This window comes from Galleria mellonella, unplaced genomic scaffold (assembly GCF_026898425.1).
Source record: "Galleria mellonella isolate WM207_F2 unplaced genomic scaffold, CSIRO_AGI_GalMel_v1 utg38, whole genome shotgun sequence".
NCBI lineage: Eukaryota > Metazoa > Arthropoda > Insecta > Lepidoptera > Pyralidae > Galleria > Galleria mellonella.
Window position 1 is genome coordinate 203769 of NW_026442090.1, and position 22646 is coordinate 226414.

Sequence of the window (22646 nt, forward strand, 5' to 3'; positions counted from 1 at the left end):
GTGTACCTCAAGGATCTATTCTCGGTCCATTTTTATTCCTAGTTTACATTAATGATCTCCCATATGCCATGCAGGATAGATGCGGCATAGTATTGTTTGCAGACGATACTTCATTGATTTTTAAAGTTAATAGAATGACTAATAATTATGACGATGTAAATAGTGCTTTGCGGCGTCTCCTGCACTGGTTTACAACTAACAATCTTATGTTAAACGCTAAAAAAACAAAATGTGTTAATTTCTCTCTATCTAAAAGTTTTAATACTAATTGCAATATTAAATTAAATGACGAATCTCTCGAATTTATAGAATCTACTGTCTTTCTAGGAATCACACTAGATAATAAAACACAATGGGGTGCACAAATTCAAAGCCTTGCAGCGAAACTAAGTTCAGCAGCTTTTGCCGTGCGTAAAGTTAGACAGTACACTGATACTGATACTGCTAGATTAGTCTATTTTAGTTATTTTCATAGTTTACTCTCTTATGGAATATTACTATGGGGAAAAGCGGCAGATATTAAGAATATATTCATATTACAAAAACGTGCCGTTCGAGCGATCTACTGTATGAAGAGCCGTGACTCATTAAGAGAGAAATTCAAAGAGGCAAATATTCTCACCGTTGCTTCTCAATTTATATATTCAAATATTCTATATGTTCATAAAAATCTTGACTTATTTCCAAAAAACAGCAATATTCATAATATTAATACTAGATTTAAAGACAAACTTGCTGTCCCCAAGTATCGTTTAGAAAAAGTTAATAGGTCTTTTATGGGAATAGGTATAAAAATTTACAATAAGATACCAAAGGATATGTTGGAATTACCCTTAAATAAATTCAAAACATCTGTTAAATCATATTTACTGAGCAAAGCCTATTACTCACTAAACGATTACTTGAATGACGAGTGTGCATGGCAATAGTTGTTCATGCACTGAATTTTCATTTAATGTTAGACATAGACACCTATATAAATATACATTGTAAATAAACTGGCTTTAAAAAAAAAAGTAATTCAATTGAGTTTTTGCCAGTTCTTCTCAATTGGATCTATATACCGAACTGGACGGTAGGGTAAATATAAAATTATAATGTAAAAATTTGACGTTCATAAGCGGCTAAAATGTCCTACATGAATAAATGATTTTTGAATTTTGAATTTTTTGAATTTTGACTATTCACTGCTGAACATAAACCTCTCCCTAGGGAGGTTTTGACAGTAAATGCCACGCTTGGCAGCAGATAAGATACTCGTCAAGACGAATTAAACGAGCCCAAACTTGATGAGGTTGCGTCGTTTAATTACGGAGTTCCTATGGCCATCTTCCAGCTACAATATCAGATCCTGGTTACCATCTAGTATCGAAGTACTTGTCAAGACGACTAAAATGAGCCCAAACTCACTGGGGTTGCATCGTTTAATTGCGAAGTTCCTATGTCATATTAATTATGCATTGTCATCTGATTTGTACTTGTTAGAGTCCAGTTAGAATAAGCTAAGTCACAATTAAAATCGAAAAACAGAAATACACATAGTCGCTTATTAATCACAATAACATGCCAACATAATGTAGGTAGATCTCTAGCCGCAGGGTTGCCATTAAAATAATTAATTGTTACTCAAATGTTAAATATTTTTTCTTCAAGCAACCGCAGTCAGGCTTTGGAGATGTTTTAAGAGGGACGCTGCTGCCTATTACTTGCCCTTCCTTAGACGCTTCTTACGACACCTACGGGGAAGGAAGGGATAATTAGTTTTGCGTGAAAGAGTAACAAACATCCACTCATTGTTACAAACTTTCGCATTTATTTTATTAATAGGATATCAGCGTGGTCAGAAAGTGAGGGGAGGGAAAGGGATTATTAGTAATCTATTATCTAATACAAGTAAATTTACATAACATACTCTAACAGGTCACCGTGCGGGGAAAGGGATTGTTAGCAATGAAGTTTAACAGCCCCATTGTTAGCAATATGCCCTATTAGGTCGATCTCTACGTGGTTCCAGAGGGAGCCATCACCAGTGAAGGATGATAGATGAGGATGAAGCAGGCCAGTTAGCCCATCGTGACGAATTTATTGAAGAATTGTTTACGATGATTTTCCTCTGCTTCATCCTCATTTATCATCCTTCACTGGTGATGGCCCCGCCGGTGTATATATATAATTATCGATTTCTGTGAAATTCATCACTATTGGCTGATTGAGCTGCATTAATTCTTACCTATCATCATTCACTTGCCCCTAGCTAAAGTATAATAATAACACAGGTAGGGTTACCTTTCAATTTTCATCCATTTAAAAAATAAAACCGGAAAGTTACGAACGAATAAAAGATCAGAGTTTCATAAAAGAATAACACAAAAGTTTCACAAAAGAAAAAAATAATAAAGCGCCTTACCATTCAATTAATAATGTAATATGATCATGAAGTAGTTTGTCGTGCCGTCTTAACTTGAACCACGTTAGCCTCAAACGATCATTTATTCAGGTGACGCCTTCCCCGAAACTTGGCCATGAATGTTAATTAATTTTGGTCACTGCTTCTTAACTTGGCGAGTTTATTTTTCATTTACCATTTAAATACCTGAAACGGATATAGAAGAAACATTATTTTTCCAAGTAGCATCAATATGCAAGTAAATTATTACCTAGAATTCCCATTTTATAAACTAATTTATTCATTAATTTTAAACTTCTGGTGTTGTTGACAAATATTTTGAATATACTGTCGGGGCCCAACGCAACTGCAGGTAAACAGTAATAAAATACTATTAAACACTAGATGGAGCTGTGTGACCCGAAAATTCTGATGTATGTTGGTACACATGTTTTTTTTTACGCATATGATCATTTGTTTAAACGCAGTGCAGATACTGTGAGTGTAGTAGGGCTGGGTAATATATTGCAATGTCTATATATTTTAGATACAATATATACTGGTCCAATAACGAATATGTAAAGTCTGTTGTCCAAAAAATAATATTGGATAACAAACTTTTAACATATTTGAAAGTAGATATCCAACCGATATGGGCGATATCGAAATAGATGATGACCTTTTCTCCGCTATCAATGTCCAGAGGAACTTAATATATAAATATCGGATCAGTATCCATATTGTTTTTTTAAATGGATGATAATAGAATGGTAACCCTGCTTGCGCTAACGGTATACGCTGGCGGGGCATCAGTAAAGGATGATAGGTGAGAATGAAACGACCAGTCAACCTACCATAATAAATTCATCAGGAATTAACCATGATAGTTTCCAGCGGGAACCGCGATGAGGTCGACCTGGTTAGGTATATTGCTAGCAATGGGATTCTCAATCTCCATTACTAACAATCCCTTTCCACCCAGAATAAGGCATTATGCCTCCATACCTCGTACCTTCACTACTATATTCCACTATACAAACCGTAGCACAGAGAAAATCTCTCCTTCAGTAAATGGAATGACAGAGTTTCTCTTTTAGTTTTTGTTATTCACATAAATCAACATTTCCATCATTGATTGTTGATAAATGAGTCCTTTGATCTCACCACCGCGCATCATTACCGTTGCCCACGCGTCACGATAACCAAACTCCATTCACAAATGACAGTCATCAATTATAAACAATTTAAAACAGACATCAAACCGTTAAAATAAATTTATTATCGTCCCAAGACGTGTTGCGTCTTCTTTTAAACTCTTTTACGATAATGTGATAATTTGTATCTATCCACAAGATTGTAAATTCCATAGTGATGTAAATAGTTCTCTTCAGAGTTTTGTAGTCTATATTATAGATTTTTTTTTAATACCCAGGGGGCAAACGAGCATGCGGCTCACCTGATGGTAAGTGACTACCGCCGCCCATGATCACCCACAACACCAGTGGCATTGCAGGTGTGCTGCCGGCCTTTTAAAAAGGAATATACTCTTTTCTTGAAGGTTATGTTGTCGTATCGGTTCGGAAATACTGCTGCTGGAAGTTGATTCCAAAGAATGGTTGTGCGTGGAAGAAAGTGCCTTGAAAAACGCACGGTGGAAGACCGCCACTCGTCATAGATAATTGGGATGAAACTTTAGTTTGTGGCGATAGATAGATATTTAGATAGATAGATGCACTTGTTTCCTCCGAAAAGATTACAGTTTCAAAAATGTTCACACTGAGAAAACAATGAGCGGCCTTATCGCTAAAAGCAATCTCTTCCAGTCAACCTTTGAAATTATACTTTAGGATTCGATCCACAAAAAGACTAATTTTAATGTTAGCAATATTAGTTATATTGACTTAAAAACTAAATTACATAACTGATTTTGATAAAATTTCTATGGCATCCAATATGAAAGTATAATCTTTCAGATAAAAAAGGAATTTTCCAAATCGGTTTATAAATGACGGAGTTATGAGGTAACAAACAAAAAAAAAAAATACAAATTAATTGTTTTTTGAAGTCTATTGAAGAAGAAAAACATTTTTTTTATGATATAGGGGCAAACGAGCATACGGCTTACCTGATGGTAAGAGATTATCTCCGCTCATATGCACCTGAAACATCAGAGGGACTGCAGGTGTTTTGCCGATCTTTTAAGAAGGAATATGCTCTTTTGTGAAATGTTGCGCTGTCATATCGGATATGTTTAAAATTACTGCTGCTAAAAGTTGCTTCCATATTTTGGTTGTGGAGAACCGGTACTTAGCCAGATGATTAGAATGGAACTTTAGCTTGTAGTGGTACGGTGATGAAATTTAGTTGGTATTAATTCGAATAATTCTTCTCTGAACACTCCCCATGATGTGTGCGATAAAAGACGCAAAGAGATGCAACGTCTCTATGCAATACCAGGGGATCAAGTTGATAAATAAGTTGTTGGTCATCGAGAATCCGAATCGCCTGGCGTTGTATATTTTCCAGTAGAAGAAGCTGAAATTTTAGTTTCTCCAACCCAGAGTCGAGAACAGTATTCCACGGTTTTGAGCTTTATATAGTTGAAAGCAATGAGCTTGCGTGAAATACCGTCTTACTTATGCTGAGCACACCTAACTTTTTTAATGTTATAAAATAGCTTTTTCCTCCACATGATTGCAAAACTGGACGCCGCTGGATATATTAACGCCAAGAATCCCCAGACTTGGCTTAATATCAAGGAAAGTGTTCTCAAATTAGGGAGACACGACAAATTGAGTCTTTTTTGCTATGAACTTACATCTGTCACAAGTCTCTGTGTCTGCTTGGAGTTACATTGGACAAGATTGTCTTTGCTCCAGATCTTTATAATTTTGTTACGTCTATTTGATCATCTGTCTTTATGACACAACATCTGTTCTTATTAATCGATTTAAAAATATATATACATTACACATAAAGTGATTACTTTGTTAACTCAGAATCAATTTCAACGATTATACTATTTTTATTCTCAAAATTATCTGTCAAAATCTTTTAATTCCATTTTAACATAATACTTGATTGTTGTTTCTTATGTTCTTAAAACAGAATTAAATTTGAAATTAGGTAGCCTCACTATATAGGCTCACGATGCACATAGTTTATAGTAAGTATTTTTATTTATTTATTTATTCATTAGAATTTATTACACATATGTGTAGTACATGGCGGACTTAATGCTAAATGCATTCTCTCCCAGTCAACCATAGGTAAGTGTCAGAATACTCGAATGCGGTACTAGTAATAATTGATATATATATATATATATACAAATCGATATATATATATATATATATATAGGTGTATATATATATATATATATATATACACTGAAATTCACATATATAAACAAATAAATATATATAAATAACAAATACACTGACACATATATAAAATATATTATATTATACACGAAGATGAGAATGATAGACAGTACTTACTACTTGTATAAAGGATAAAAGTGAGCATATCTTTCTGTGGCTAAGAAAATCGTTTAATGTTATTTAAACGTGGAAAAGATCTTGATATGTTTAATTTACAACCTCAACTCGATTCGTAAATATAGATACAGCAATATCCATAGATGATCTCGTCAGCAAACAAACGTTCGCAACTTTTGGAAGCGAAATAAATACGCGACTCCACTTTTAACTTTGATTGAAGTAAATATTTATTTCTACTTTAGATGGGGACACATGGGGAAATGTAAATAATGCGGGACTTTCTAAATTCTCTGTCGCATCAGAAGGTGGGTATATGGAAAACGTGATAATTAGGGGAGTTTTGGAGGGAACGGTTGAGGAATTTAAATTTTTAAGCGTATACGTTGTGTGTAGCACGAAATTACTTTTTGAAAGTATTTTTTAATATTATTATGTTTTTAATATTCATAGATCTAGACTAGAATTTGTTTACAGGGACTCTGAATCATAGTTATAAAATTAAATTAAGCCAAAAACTCTTTTGCGTATATTGTAAACTCTAAAATAGGTGAAGCTTAGATTGTACAGATAAAACGTCGAGTATCAAAAAAGGGTTAATATTTAGTCAACTAATAGTTGAATAGACATTTTTTTTAATCAACTTAGAATGGCAAACAACTGACGTCCCACCTGATGGAAAGTGGTAACGGTCGCCTATAGACATGAGCAGTACCATGGACATAACAAAGTATACTGTTTCGCCCATGATATCCTCCATGTGTTGCCATTCCTGAGGACTCAGGTGTTATTCCTCTGTACCCTGTAAATTCACGCCATATCCTACCCTTCAAACCGAAACACAGCCATGCATAAACAACTGCTTTACGGTTGAAACACGAATGGGACAGAGGTACCTAAGTAATCGACTTTTGTACAAAGTCTCCCTCTCTCCCTCATATATTTTTATAGCCGTTTGGTGCCTGTCACCCCTTTCTTTCGTCGTAATATTTCGTCTTAAAACGTCACCAAAGCCTACCTACGACTGTTAAGCGTAACAACTACTGGCAGAACCCCTATAAGGGAGGTTTTTGTTCAGCAGTGGACAGTTAAAGGCTGATATAACATGATGACGATTTTTTTTAATTAACCACGCAATTTTTTTATTGTTGCATGTAATTATTAGAAATTACCCATATCAGTCGATTTTTAAATTTGAATTAGGAACTATTGGTATGAAGCATAAACGAATACAATTCGGTTGTTTGTTTTTTACCTCATAATTCCGTCAGTTAATCGATTTGAAATTTTTTATCAAAATCGATTGAGTAATAATAACAAAAAATTAAAAAAAAATTAAATTAAAATAACTGGTTTTGTCACGTTTCATGTTTTGTCGGATCATTTTAGGTTTCTTTTATGGGACTCAATCCTTATTTGATATAATATAAATATATATCTAGTAGCGTTGAGATTTAAAAGGGGCGCTACTGAGCGTCGTTAGAAATTTGCCCAGGGCCATTTCTATGTAATTGTAGTCGACGGGGTGAGAGGGTGTCAAAATCTTGCCCAAGGCGCCATGCATACTTAAGCCGTCCTTGATCTTAAGACAAACATGCGCTGCGATTTATTTCAAAAGAAATGTACAACGAAAGAGAGATATTTATTATTTTCTCTCGTGAAAGTCAAAGTTGATATTTGTCACACAAACAAAACTCTACATGATGTATTAACAATATTACAGTGAGAATGAATCATCAGTATCAATTAATGTCAATGTTTCTCAGTTTGGCGTCAAGCCAGCGTGTAAAAATGTCCATTGGTATTAGGTACAAAGAGTCGTCGGTCATTGAACTGCATTACCAGAGGGAGACTTTGTACAAAAAATTGCTTGAGTACCTCTGTCTCATTCGTGTTTCTACCGTGAAGCAGTTGTGTTTGCAAGGGTGGGATATGGTGTGAATTTACAGGGTACAGAGGAATAACACCTGAGTCCTCAGGGATGGCAACACATGGGGGGTATCATGGGTGAAACAGTATACTCTGTTATGTCCATGGTACTGCTCATGTCTATGGGCGACGGTTACCACTTTCCATCAGGTGGGCCGTCAGTTTGTTCTGCACACAACTGCTTCACGGTTGAAACACGAATGGGACAGAGGTACCCAAGCAATCGACTTTTGTACAAAGTCTCCCTCTGGTATTTGCCAACGATGGACCAGCTCTAATAAATTCTTAAAACGTTCTTATATTTAACGGTTAAAATTCAACCGTTTATCCGCCGCTTAATGTTGCTTGACAATAGTTTTACAAACAAATACAACTGATGGCGATATTTTGGCTTAATAGCAGCAATAAACAGTTAAAGGGTTTACTACTATTTTTAGTAGCACTTTAGAGCTTTTAGTGACTTAACGTAGATAAATAACAGTTGATTTAGAGATACTTAGCGGTAATCTCTGTTCTCATATTGACTGCAATCACTTAGATATGTTATAGATAGATAGATAGATACACTTTATTGTTTCCTCCGAAAGATTACAATAGTAAACTTATTATAAATATAATATAAACAATTATAAGAAATAATCACAATGAGAAAGCAATGGGCGACCTTACTGCTAAAAGCAGTCTCTTCCAGGCAACCTTTATGGTAGATGGAGAGGAGTGAAACAATTTGATCGGAGGCACGATGAAAAATTCTCTTATTTCTAAATATGGAGATGCGATATATGTAATAATATAAATATATATCCCTACTCATTATATATATATATATATATATATATATATATATATATATATATATATATATATATATATATATGATGCACATTTATTGGATAACAACATTTTGTCTTGATTATTGTTAGTAATAGGTAATAGTAGTATGCGGCATGGATTTTTTTTTAATGGATGTTAATGGAATGGCAACCTCACCCGTGCTATCGGTATACGCCGGCGGGGCACCAGTGTAGGATGATAGGTAAAGACAAAGTAGGTCAGTTAGCCCACCGTGACGAATTCAACAAGAATTGTTCACGATAGTTTCCAGGGGGAACCACGTTGAGGTCGACCTAATAAGGTATATTGCTAACAATGGGGTTGTCAAACTTCATATATATAGGTCAATAGGTCACCCCTATCTTTCCTGTGGGTGTGGGACGAGTGGGACAGAAGTGCCTAAACAAACGACTTTTGCACAGTCTTCCTTTGATAAACTACTACTAAAAACTAAAATTCTAATAATAGTTACTAACTTACTAACTATATAGAGAGAAATTGTAGTTATAAATGTCCTATTTAAGGGACGTATTCCAACCGTGAAGCAGTTGTGTTTGCATGGTTGTGTTTCGGTTTGAAGGGTGAGATATGGCGTGAATTTACTGGGTACAGAGGAATAATACCTGAGTCCTCAGGAATGACAACGCATGGGGGGTATCATGGATGAAACAGTATACTCTGTTATGTCCATGGTACTGCTCATGTCTATAGGCGACGGTTACCACTTTCCATCAGGTGGGTCGTCAGCTTGTTTGTCATTCTAAGTTGTATAAAAAAAAGGGAATATTTTGCTAGTGAAACACAAATTTAGCTAATAAGCATCTTTAGATATATAGCACTGATTACGTTTACATAGTACCGAAGAGATTCTTAAGAGGCCCGCCTAATGGACTCGGGGAGGTCCGGTCGTCCATTACTGTGCTGTGACGTCATCGCCTAGTCATATAGAGAAGTAGTTATAATGGAAAACGTTTCCGTTAATTATCATAACTTTACTAGTTGCCTTGGGGAGGACTCTTCAAGTGGATATATTTTCAACCGGCTCCAAAATAGGTTTTCAATTAAATTGTATTTTTTTTTCGTTATGTTTATTACCTTATAACTTAGTGAGTTCAAAACCGATTAGTAAAATTCATTTTTTATTCGATAAGACATACTTATAGATTGATCCCATAGAAATTTTATCAAAATTGGTACAGTACTTTAGTTTTTAAATCGAAATAAAGTTAGTTTTGTTGCAACTGAAGTCTGTTGTTTATTTTTAATTGTAATTAATTTAGGTATTCAAGACTCTCATGACCTCTTATCACGGATAATGGGGAAAGAATAGTCAGTAATGACGATTAGCAATTCCATTACTCTCAATAAGTCTTGTCAGATCGACCTCCACGTGACCTTCCTCTGGAAACCGTCATGGTTAATTCCTGCAGTCATTACTCTATTTGGTAATATATAGCTTTGAAATAAAAGTTTGAGGTTTATGAACTTCTGTAGTCTGTATGTTTGACATACATATATACTATACTATTTTTTTTATGGACGATAATGGAATGGTAACCCCGCCTGCGCTATCAGGATACGCTGGCGGGGCGCCAGTGAGGGATGATTGGTGAAGGTGAAAAGGCAGGTCAGTTAGTCCATCGTGACTAATTTAACGATAAATTAATCACGACCTGATAAGGTGTATTGTTAGCAATGGGGAGGTTAGTCCCCATTGCTAACAATCCCTTCCCTTCTATATACTATACTTGTTGTAGATGCATAATATATGCATCTAAAACAAGCATAGTGATTAATACGGATTAAGCCGCCGCATACAACTAGTATTAAATATATACTGTGGAAATTCGTCTATTTTTACGTACGACTGTAACACCTAAACTACTGAAAATCATTGTGGTTTATTCCTAGTGAATTGAGCAGAATGGGTCAACGGACTTTATCTTCCCCGACTATCCTCACTGGTACCCCACCATTAATAGCACAGAGTAGAGAATACGCAGAAGGAAAGCTTTTTTGATATGCCTACAAATTTTTAAAGGTTGTCACAAGAAAGGTAAATAAATAAATAATACGTATTTACTAGAGGGAGACTTCGTATAAAAGTCGTCTACTTGGGCACCTCTGTCCCATTCGTGTTTCTATTGTGAAGCAGTTGTGTTGGCATTGCTGTGTTTCAGTCGTCGTTTACTAGTTTACTTTTATAAATTTTAAGTCGTTTACTTTTGTACAAACTCTCCCTCTGGTGTCTTACGTGTTTTAAACATACATACCCACTTACTTGTAATGAATGTTTTGAAATATAATCAAATATAAAACTATACGGGTATTTTTACGGGAGTTTTTAGGTTAATTACAGAAAGATACGTTTTTATTTTATGATTGTTCTTGAGACTGTACAGTGCAGTTGAAAATTTTGTGCAAGTAGACGTGCGTTGTACAACCCTCGATTTGTCGTCACTGCGCAAGCCGGTATAAACCGGATTATTTCAACAGAGCTTGTGCGTTAGTAACCTATGTGTACAAGCATTGCTTACTTTTTTTATAGGTGAAAATGGAATGGTAACGCCGCCTGCGGTAAACGCTGGCAAGGCACCAATGAGATATAATAGGCGAGGATCTATGCAAGTCAGTTGGCATATCGTGGCGAATTTCAAAAGAATTACGATGGTTTTCAATGGGTTTAATAGAGGTTAACCTGATAGGGTATATTGTTAGCAATGAGGCAGTTAGACCCCATTACTAACAACCCGTTTTCCCCCATCATCGCTTGCTTATTGTACTGTTCTTATCCCAGCATATTTCCAAATATATTATCTTCTGGGTATTACCTACTCTATGCCAATAGCGCAGGCGGGGTGATCATTAATCAAAAGTCTCAGGCATAAAGATCCTACTTCCAAGATTTATTTACAACTCTTGTTTAATCTTAGAAAGGAAATTAGAACAATGTCTACGAAGGAATGGTGTTCTAAAATTATTTGATCACAAAAATTTTTTCGCGAACATTTCACCAAGAAGGAAAATCGAATGCAAATCGTGTCCCGCGAAAAACTTTTTGCGGAGGTATTAATTTTTGCGGCTTCTGAAGACGCGTCTTTTTTTATTCTTTTAATCCTTACTAACATTATAAATGGGAAAGTGAGTTTGTTTGTTACCTTATAGCGCCTTAACGACTTTATCAATTATTATGAAATTTGATATACATCTATTCGTTTGACCTTTAATAAAAATATCTGGCCGTTTTTTTTTTATATTCATATATACCTTTTTGAAAATAGAATTATATTTATCTTTTGTTTTACTTTCACTTGTGTCACTATTCTGAACAGAAATGCACGTCTTCTAAAACCTGATAGAGACCAGTGGTAGACTTTGTACAAAAGTCGTTTGCTTGGACACCTCTGTCCCATTTGTTTTCCTACCGTGAAGCAGTTGTGTTTCGGTTTGAAGATTGGGATATGGCAGTATATTTACAGAGTACAGAGGAATAACACCTGAGTCCTCAGAAATAGCGACGCATGGAAGGTATCATGGGCGAAACAGTATACTCTGTTATGTTCATGGTATTGCTCATGTCTATAGGCGACGGTTACCCCTTTCATCAGGTGTGCCGTCATCTTGTTTGTCATTCTAAATCGCATAAAAAAATCTCTTTTCATTACTGGTATATACTTACTACCTATATGGGATGGAAAAGGATACAAGCTATTTTTTGTCTCTATCATTAAATATATCCTGTCAGTCTACCATGAAATGAAATTCCGAAATTTCGGGCTTAATTTCGTGTTTTTGTTCGTGTCAAAATCGACCCAGTAAATGGAGCTTAACATTTCATTCATCATAAATCCTATTCTAATAGTCCAAAGAAACGATATTTTAACCTTTTTAATAATTTTAAACAGCATGTATTATGTAATTTTAACATTAAATTTCTGTTTCGTTCATCCCGAAATTTCGGAAAATACTTCATGGTAGGCCCTCTGGTTAGGTACGTAGACCAATTCGCAGGGAAAAGCTAATTTAATATAAAAATACAATATTAAAGATCTTTACAGATACTTATTATTACAAAAAATATTATTTTTTTGTACATTAGAAGATTTCTTTGTTACAGAATATTGATGAATATTCATATTTAAATACCAGAGGGAGGCTTTGTATAAGATTCGTTTGCTTGGGTACCTCTATCCTATTCGTGTTTTTACCGTGAAGCAGTCGTGTTTGCATCTCGGTTTGAAGGGTGGGATATGACGTGAATTTACAGAGTACAGAGGAATAACGCCTGAGTCCTCAGGAATGGCAACGCTTGGGGGGTATCATGGGCGAAACAGTATACTCTGTCATGTCCATGGTATTGCTCATGTCTATAGGCGATGGTTACCACTTTCCATCAGGTGGGCCGTCAGCTTGTTTGCCATTCTAAGTTGTATAAAAAAAATTAAAAATATTTCCAGAAGGAACACGGGTTGAAAAATGACAAAAAATTATGAGCCTTGTTATCTGAAAGTAGATATTTTATCAAAATTGATGCATCGGTTTAGTTTTTAAATCAATATTTGGTTTTATTATATCTCAAGTTGTTTTTTTTTATTAAACACCATCTTATTTATTTGTAATATTATTTGATAATAAGTGTTTCGATTTAGAAGAAAAAAATATTTTTCTAGTAAGCAATGCATGTATTGCGGTGTAGGTACATCAAATTTCTGTAAATATATAATATAACGGAATATTTTACTTCCTTTGCCTTAATTTCAAGTACTCTAATTAAAAAATGTTATGCAGCTAGTACGAGTAATTAAAGCGCTGCATCGCTAGCGGGCGTCTGTCGTACAGTTGTAACAAAAGTGCTGCAGCGAGAACTGCCTCTGGCGCTGACCATAGACTAACTTTTTGTATAGATATCACAATGTGTCTTTAAGTATTTTAAATATTTATTTATTTAAAAGGCGGACTTAACACCATATGGCGTTATTAACTAGCCAACCGTAGACAGAAATAACAAAAGATATACCTAATTGAAGGTACAAAGAAGTGAGCAAATAGAATAAAAAAAAATTGTCTTTAAGTAATTTAAATATGTTAGGTAAATAGTAATTTAATATTACTATGAACATAGGCCTTCCCCATTAGAGGCTTTGCCAGTAGTCGCTACGCTTGGCAGGCGGATTAGCAACCGCAGTTAATTATTCACCTGAATGCCTATTGTGAATTTTACAAAGATTTATGTCATGAGTGTTTTTTATGTTTACGTCAATAAATTTGGAAATCTTAGTTTGGTCAATTGTAATAATTGTAAATTTTTGCCTCTAATTAAGTTCCAAATTCTTGATCCCTGACTATCCCTGGTTTAATTTCTGTCTCTAAATAGGCTAAAAAGATTCTACTGGAACTTTGTCAATATATAATCTTAGTGCCGCGACTCTGCATTGCAGTTTGTCTGCAGCTTTGCGCTTTGAAAAAGGTACTCGTGCTGTACTCGTGTAACGCTGAATTTTTATATAGATTGTAATATTTTGCGTCGTCTATCTTGATCTACGTCTGTGGGCCTAACAAAAGAGCATATATTCAGCGACGCAAAAAAAAAGAAATGTGTAACTAAAATATATGTGAGGTTCCGTACATTCATTTTATAATAATTAACGTTTTACCAAAAACGATTGGCCGAATGTGACACTATCTAAACTGGTGAATCAAAAAAAAAAACAGGAAATTTTGTATGAGTATAAATAAGATAGCTAAATGAAAAAAAAAAAATTCTTCACGCGGTTGTATTAACCGCGTTTAATATAAATCGATTACATTACAAAAAGAACCCTAAATCTCTGGGAGTAACGGATATTTTTCTTATCAAGAACATGTTACCTTCCATCTTGTATTTTTAAACAATATTTTTCTTGTAATATTTTCACTCCGCCTCGAGCCTACGATAGCTATCTACTCGTATGTGTTTAGTGTAAGATATGTATCGCTCGCAACGAACATTTTCTATAACGCTTAATGCCTGTGTAGATATATATATATATATTTGTTATTTATTTATATATGTTTATTTGTATTTGTTATTAATTTATACTTGTTATTTATATATATTTATTCGTTTATATATGTAATTTTAGTATGTATGTATATCAATAATTAGTAGTACCGCACACTAATGAATAAATAAATAATATATATATATATATATATATATATATATATATATATATATATATATATATATATATATATGTACAACGGGTAATTTTATGAATTTACTATGTTTGTCGTCTCCGACAATTGTTTCTACTTCTTCCAGAGGGGGGAGGGATTTTTAGTAATGTGGACTACCAGTCCGATTGCTAGTAATATACTCTTGCAGGTCGACCTTCACGCGGTTGCCAATCCGCCCGTCTAAGGGGACCCTTATGTTTAGTAGTGAACATGCCATATGCCCTTAAACCGAAATATAGTCATGCAAATACATACATCTGCTTCACAGCAGAAACAAGAGTGGGACAAAAGTACCCATTCAAACTACTTTTGTACAGTCTCCTTCTGTTATATTAGTGGCATATAAAAGTATCTGCAAAGCGAATCCTATTATGATTCATGTACTTTTAGCTCCCAAGTTCTAGGATCAAACAAAAAGATGTTCTATGATTAGTGGTATAAGTGCGATTTTTATTCGCAGCCCGTGGTCAAGGAGGGTTACCTGATGAAGCAGACGCGCAGCTTCCAACGCTGGCAGCGCCGCTACTTCAGACTGCGCGGGCGCACGCTCTACTATGCCAAGGAGAAAGACGTGAGTACATATTTACAGGCATCTATCCCTTTCGGTATTTGGTTTTTTTTTGCGATGGGAGAAGGGGGGAGTTAATGGCGAGCCGTCAGGCATTCAGGGGTTTAGTCACTTTTTCAAGAGTTTTTGTATTGTATTGTATTATTAATTTACATTGGACACATTGAAAGATTTAATATGCAATTTTTAAATAAAGTTTTATTGACGTTCCGGTACCAAAGTTGGCGTGTAACGTAACATATAAATCAATTCGAAAAAAGAAAATTAAAATAAAGGATAAGAGAAAATCAATAAAATGGCAGCTTAATGCTGAGGTAGTTACTATTTCACTGTTGCGGCACATAAAACTACGTACAAGTTTCTGTTTCGCTTATAAATTCATTAATTATGTGCTTATGGTGGTGAATAAAGTGCTGTATGGTCTCAGCATAGAATAGACCACCCATTCCTTTCCCGTGGGTGTTGAAAGAGTCGACTAAGGGAGGGCGAGAGATGGGCAGCAGCGTCCCTCTTGAAACATCTCCAAAGCCTAACTGCAGTTGTGAAACCACTTGCGAAGCGTAGCAACTATTGGCAAAACCTGTAAGGGGGAGGCTTATGTTCAGCAGTGGACAGTTAAAGGCTGATATGGTGATGACGATGATGATGATATGTTACGCACGGTTATTATTATTATTACTCACAGTATGGACGCCGAACGGTCAACGCTAGGTTCTGAGTAGCGATCTTATTAGTCTAAAAATGAAACACGTGTCGCAACATGTGCGTGGACTAACTGCGGTTGCCAATTCGTCTGTCAAGTGTGGCAACTACTGGCAAAAACCCCCAAGGGGGAGGCTTACGTTCAGCAGTGGACGGTCAAAGGCTGATATGATGATAAATGATTAATAAAAATTACGCAAGCCTTGAATATGATATTTATATTCTTTACCTTGTAAAATATATATATATATATATATAAAATATATATATATATATATATATATATATATATATATATATATATATATATTATACAACTTAGAATAGCAAACAAGCCGACGGCCCACCTGATAGAAAGTGGTAACCGTCGCCTATAGACATGAGCAGTACCATGGACATAACAGAGTATACTGTTTCGCCCATGATACCCCCAAGCGTTACCATTCCTGAGGACTCAGATGTTATTCCTCTGTACCCTGTAAATTCACACCATATCCCACCCTTCAAACCGAAACACAGCTATGCCAACAACTGCTTCACGGTAGAAACGAATGGGACAGAGGTACCCAAGCAATCGACTTTTGTACAAAGTCTCCATCTGGTATTTGTATATATATGTATATAATTCATTGAAATTATGTCCACGTCACCTCATGAATCACTCCAGTGTCCGTTTCACTGATTCACAGCGTTCACAAGAGATTTTACGCGAAAATTGCAAAATGAATATTATTTTAATTTCACGGGAACAGTTCAATTTTTAGAGTGACATAACTGGAGCGACTGTTACGTGTATCAACTGATATGTATTTTGGTTAGTTCATATTTTTAAACACCCGTTTCCCGCAATTTCTCCAGTGATCTTCTATTTTCGAATGACTTCAAAAAGAACACGCTCAATTCGATTATTACCTATTTTTTTTATACCACTGAGGTGGCAAACAAGTATATGGCTCACCTGATTGTAAGCGGTTACCGTAGCCTATAAACGCCTGCAATACCAGGGGTATTACGCGCGTTGCCGACCCTGAAGAAACCTCTTTACCTCCCTTTTGAAGAACCCTATATGCTGTAGTATGAACGGCCGGATACTGCAACAAATGAGTATGCGGTCAGCCCCCGAACTGGCGACCTCTGCTATCTACCGGTCCCGAATTCGAGGGACGACCGATCACCGGCCGTATTTTTTTTTTTTTTATACAACTTAGAATGGCAAACAAGCTGACGGCCCACCTGATGGAAAGTGGTAACCGTCGCCTATAGACATGAGCAGTACCATGGACATAACAGAGTATACTGTTTCGCCCATGATACCCCCCATGCGTTGCCACTCCTGAGGACTCAGGTGTTATTCCTCTGTACCCAGTAAATTCACGCCATATCCCACCCTTCAAACCGAAACACAGTCATGCCAACACAACTGCTTCACGGTTGAAACACGAAGAGATGACACACGGCGCCTATGAAAGCACATCAATCACGTAGTTGCATTACACTGTGCAAAAATGAATTTGCATGTATTTTCACAGCATCGTGTGACACAGCGTTAAAAACAATATTAATATGGGCGTATATTTTTTCACCTCGTCAAAATCGTTTGCTGCGATAACATATTTTGCATAGAAATTGCTTCGTAAATCGTGTCAGCGAATAATATTGGATATTTTTGATATTAAACGCTTCGAGTACATAATTTAGGTGTGACGATTTAGTTTTTACATGACTGTGCGTGTAAGCATGGGTGATATTGGTACTGCTCCGATATCTATATATTGGGTCTTTTTGGACATCGATGGATCGAAAACAAGGTCATCACCCACTTCGATATTGCCTGTACCGGTCAGATGTCTTTTTTTTATGCAACTTAGAATGGCACTTGATGGAAAGTAGTAAACATCGCCTATAGACATGAACAGTACCATGGACATAACAGAGTGTACTATTTACAACACCCACGGGAATGGAAGGGTGGCCCCATTCTATGTCGGGGCTACACAGCATTATTAGTCTGTAAAAAAGGTACTAATTACATATTAAGTTTATAATTTCAAATAAGCGTTTCAGTATTGTTTAAATAATGTTTTTATTTAAATTTAAACAATTTGTCTGTTGTTCTCTGAACAATCTGTTTAAATAATATGGAATTAAATATAATAATTGGTGACTGGCAAATACGCGACACTGCGTTCTAAATCTGAATATTTATAATTTGTTTACAAAAGATCATGTCATTTATTTGAGTGTGTTCACAGTTAAAGTACCAGAGGGAGATTTTGTACAAAAGTCGATTGCTTGGGTACCTCTGTCCCATTCGTGTTTCAACCGTGAAGCAGTTGTGTTTGCATGGCTGTGTTTCGGTTTGAAGGTTGGGATATGGCAGTGAATTTACATGATATAGAGGAATAACACAACGTCCTCAGGAGTGGCAACGCATGGGGGTATTTTGGGCGAAACAGTATACTCTGTTATGTCCATGGTACTGCTCATGTCTATAGGCGACGGTTACCACTTTCCATCAGGTGGACCGTCAGCTTGTTTGCCATTCTAAGTTGTGCAAAAAAAATCCACTATAGGAAGAATACTTTAGGTAGTAAATTATAAATACATGATTATGCAAATAATCGACGAAAACCCGTGAGAAAAATAGGAAGAGAGCATTTATTGTCTTTCCAAATATTGTCTCCGCTCAGATCAGAAGGTACAACTTTTAATGGAAAAAAAGCTACCAGGGAGAAAGAAAAAGAATTCAGTGAAGCATCAAAGGAATAAAATACAATATAACGTCATTATAATTGTACGAAGTCGACAATTTAAGCGACTTATAACTTAGCTTATAACTAACTTATAATGTTGAAGATCAATTCTTAGTAATTTGAATGTAACCTGTATTTTTTTTGTGTTTATAACAATACTAGTTTTTGCACGCGATTTCGTTCGTGACTGGTAATTGTTAACTGATCGAAATAAAAAGTAGCCTATGTGCTTTTCTGTTATTGTTGTAAGAGGCGACTAAGGGAACTTAATTTAGCACACAGTAGGTATATTTATGTGCCGTACGTAAAAACCTCGTAGAGTATAACATGTCTAGGTATCATTGAGTCACAGATTTTTTTTTATACAACTTAGAATGCAATCAAGCTGACGGCCCACCTGATGGAAAGTGGTAACCGTCGCCTACAGACATGAGCAGCACCATGGACATAACAGTACACACACATACTGTTATGTCCCCATGATGCCCATGAAACACAGCCATGCAAACACACCTGCTTCACGGTTGAAACACGAATGGGACAGAGGTACCCAATCAATCGACTTTTATACAAAGTCTCCCTCTGGGTCTCCTTCCCGTGGCTGTTATCTGTTATCTGGTCGACTAAAGGAACTCAATAGTAGAGGATAAGGCAGTAGCACCACTACAGCATCACTACAGGCTAAATGCGGTTGCCAACCGCCGCTTTTTACCGTATATATATATATACAATTAACGGTTGAGAGGATTGGAGGATATAAATGAGTACGACAAAATATAGGGATAGTGTAAACTGTGCAGGAAAAGCCGCGGGCAACGGTTTTAATTAAATTCGCTTTCCAGTGATATGCCCGCCGGCAATTTCTTTTTTCTACCACATTAATGTAAATAAGAGAATAAATTGCTTGAATGGATATTACGTTCATGTTGTTTGTTCTTTTTTTTATTAACATAATGCCAGTGATTAAGATTTTGCTAAAAAAATGTTCATCTTCTTACAAAAATAATGTTGATACTGTGCCTTCAAAGTACATGTTAATGTGGGAATCTCAGAATGTTTTCTCTGTGTTTCAACCTGATATTCCTTTGAGAAAAATATGTAATTTCGCTAATAGAATACGCTTTATATTATACTAATGTTTTTGATCACACCGTGTATGGATATTGGCTAGTTCTCATGGTTTCGTTTACACTGATGAACGACAAGTCTTACATAGATTCCCTACATTGTAATTATTTTAATTTAGAACGTGGACGAAATATTTCGTAGATACTGTACATTGTAAACATTTGAATTTAGAACGTATTTCAAAGATATCCAATTTTGTAAGTATTGTAATTTTGAATGTGGATGAGATATTTCATAGATACTCTATATTGTAGATATTTGAATTTAGAACGCGGACAAGATGTTTCATAAATAGCCTACTAATATTGTAAATATTTAAATTTTGAAAGTAGACGAGATGTTTCGTAGATACATTCTATATTGTAAATATTTGAATTTAGAATGTGGATGAGATGTTTCGTAGATACCCTACATTGTAAGTGTTTGAATTTAGAATGTGGACGCAATGTTTCGCACATAAACTCTTATCAATAATATGAATATCGAATTTTGAACATGCGTATATTAGCTTAGCAGCTTAGCAACAAGTAGGTTTTTGTATTACAAAGCAAAATGGTAGCATTAATCGTCATAAGTTTAATACGGGACTAATACAAGGAGACACAAAGACCTATCAATTGGAAAAAGAATTATGAAAACCGATTTAGAATTGGCGACAAAAAAAAAAGAATTTAAATGTATTTAGAACCTCCTTCGTTTGAAAGTCGAATAAAAACAGACCACTTTTTTTTTGTAAAATTATGTAATTTTTAGAATTACATATTTTTTATACATACGCGGATATAGCTTGTTTACATTATCTTTATATACATATGGAGATATGATGAAACCATAGTTAAATTAATACACAATATCTAATTAATAGATAACCTTCAAGCTCTGAAGCGTTAGCACTACTTACTATTAATTTGTAATTTAATCAAATTAATATAACATACACATAATTGAATACGAGTCATTACATAATATATTACGTACATATATGTACATATATATATGTACATTGGTTTCTAAGCGGGTTTAATAGGATCATTATGAAATAGCTAAATCTGCTAATACCAGTTATTTGCATATATTCAGTTTCCAAATCATTACACAATTATTGATATTATAAATACAAAAGTGAACTTATTACTTTGTTTGTTTGTTTATTAGTTATACTACTGAGGTGGTAAACTAGCATATGGTCCACCTGATGGTAAGCGGTTACCGTAGCCTATGAATGCCTGCAATACCAGGGGCATTACACGCGTGTTGTCGGCTCTAAAGAAACCTCTTTACTCCTTTTTTTTGAAGAACTCCATGCTTAGGTCTTTTGAAGAAACCGTGATAAGGAGCTCATTCTATAATCTAAGCATTCTCTCTTATACGCGACCATCTAGGCTCTAAGGCATGGAGGCAAGCTCCCTGCCGATGGCGAACCGTGCAATGCTAGAAAGTGGTCGTAGGCATCATATTGAACAATTCCTCTGAACACAGTCCGTTGTACAAGCGGTAGAACTCGCAGAGTGAGGCAAAATCTCTCATAAGACTTAAGGGTTCGATACGACAATTCTCATAGCTCGTCGCTGCACTGAGTCGAAGGGTTCAAGCTGGTATCTAGGTGCTCCCGCCTAGGTATATTGCTAGCAATGGGATTCTCAGTCTCCATTACTAACAATCCCTTTTCCCCCTCCTTTGGGTTCAAACTAGTATCTAGGTGCTTTCGTCTATAAATGACAGCGATACTCCATGTGGGACATGGTCAGCCACTTGCGTAGTCCATAATAATCTAAATTTTAATAGCATGTAAACTATCATCATCATCATTACCATCACCATATCAGCTGTTAACTGTCCACTGATGAACATAGGCCTCTCCCAATTTTTTTTAATGGATGATAATGGAATGGTAACCCTCCTGCGCTAACGGTATACGCTGGCGGGGCACCAGTGAGAGATGATTTATTTATTTATTTATACATTATTCACCACACTTATCACACACTATCCCAAAACGTGTAGTGAGCCATAGGTTTAATTTACAAACTTAAACATTTTAAACAACATTTAAACAAAAAAAAAACATTTTAAAAATATATGACTGCTGAGCAATCAGAGAATTGAGCAATAAAATAATAAGTAGTAATAAATGATAGGTGACAATGAAAAGGCAGGTCAGTTAGCCTATCGTGATGAATTCAATTGGAATAGAACACGATAGTTTCCAGTGGGAACCGCGAGGAGGTCGACTTGACAGGGTGTATTGCTAATAATGGGGCTACTAATCCCCATTTTTAGCAATCCATTATCCCCCCTGACCTCTCCTTATTAGAAGGGTTTTGTCAGTAGTGATCACGTTTAGCGGGCCGGTCGGTTAGGCTTTGGAGATGTTTAAAGAGGGACACCGCTGGCCATCTATCGCTCATTCAGTTCCTTTAGTTGCATCTTACGACACCCACGGGAAAGGATTCGCCCATTCTATGCCGAGATCCCACGGCATTATAAACTATCTTGCATAAAATTTTATCACTTACAATTTTTTTTAAATGTAAAAATTAAGGTCCATAAGATTATGTATATGTAAAAATAATTAAAGGAATGTGGTCCCACAAAAAAAAACCGACTTCAATTGTAACAAATCCAGT

At 35.5% G+C, this 22646-nt stretch overlaps 1 protein-coding gene across 1 annotated transcript in view; it reads left to right on the forward strand.

The window, feature by feature from the left end:
• The window catches only part of LOC113523077 (diacylglycerol kinase delta), a 216477-nt gene that overhangs the window by 14169 nt on the left and 179662 nt on the right, over window positions 1–22646 (forward strand). Inside the window, exon 2 of the mRNA XM_031914019.2 lies at window positions 15329–15439. Coding sequence (XP_031769879.1) covers window positions 15329–15439 — 111 coding nt within the window. The remainder of the gene's footprint in view (window positions 1–15328; window positions 15440–22646) is intronic.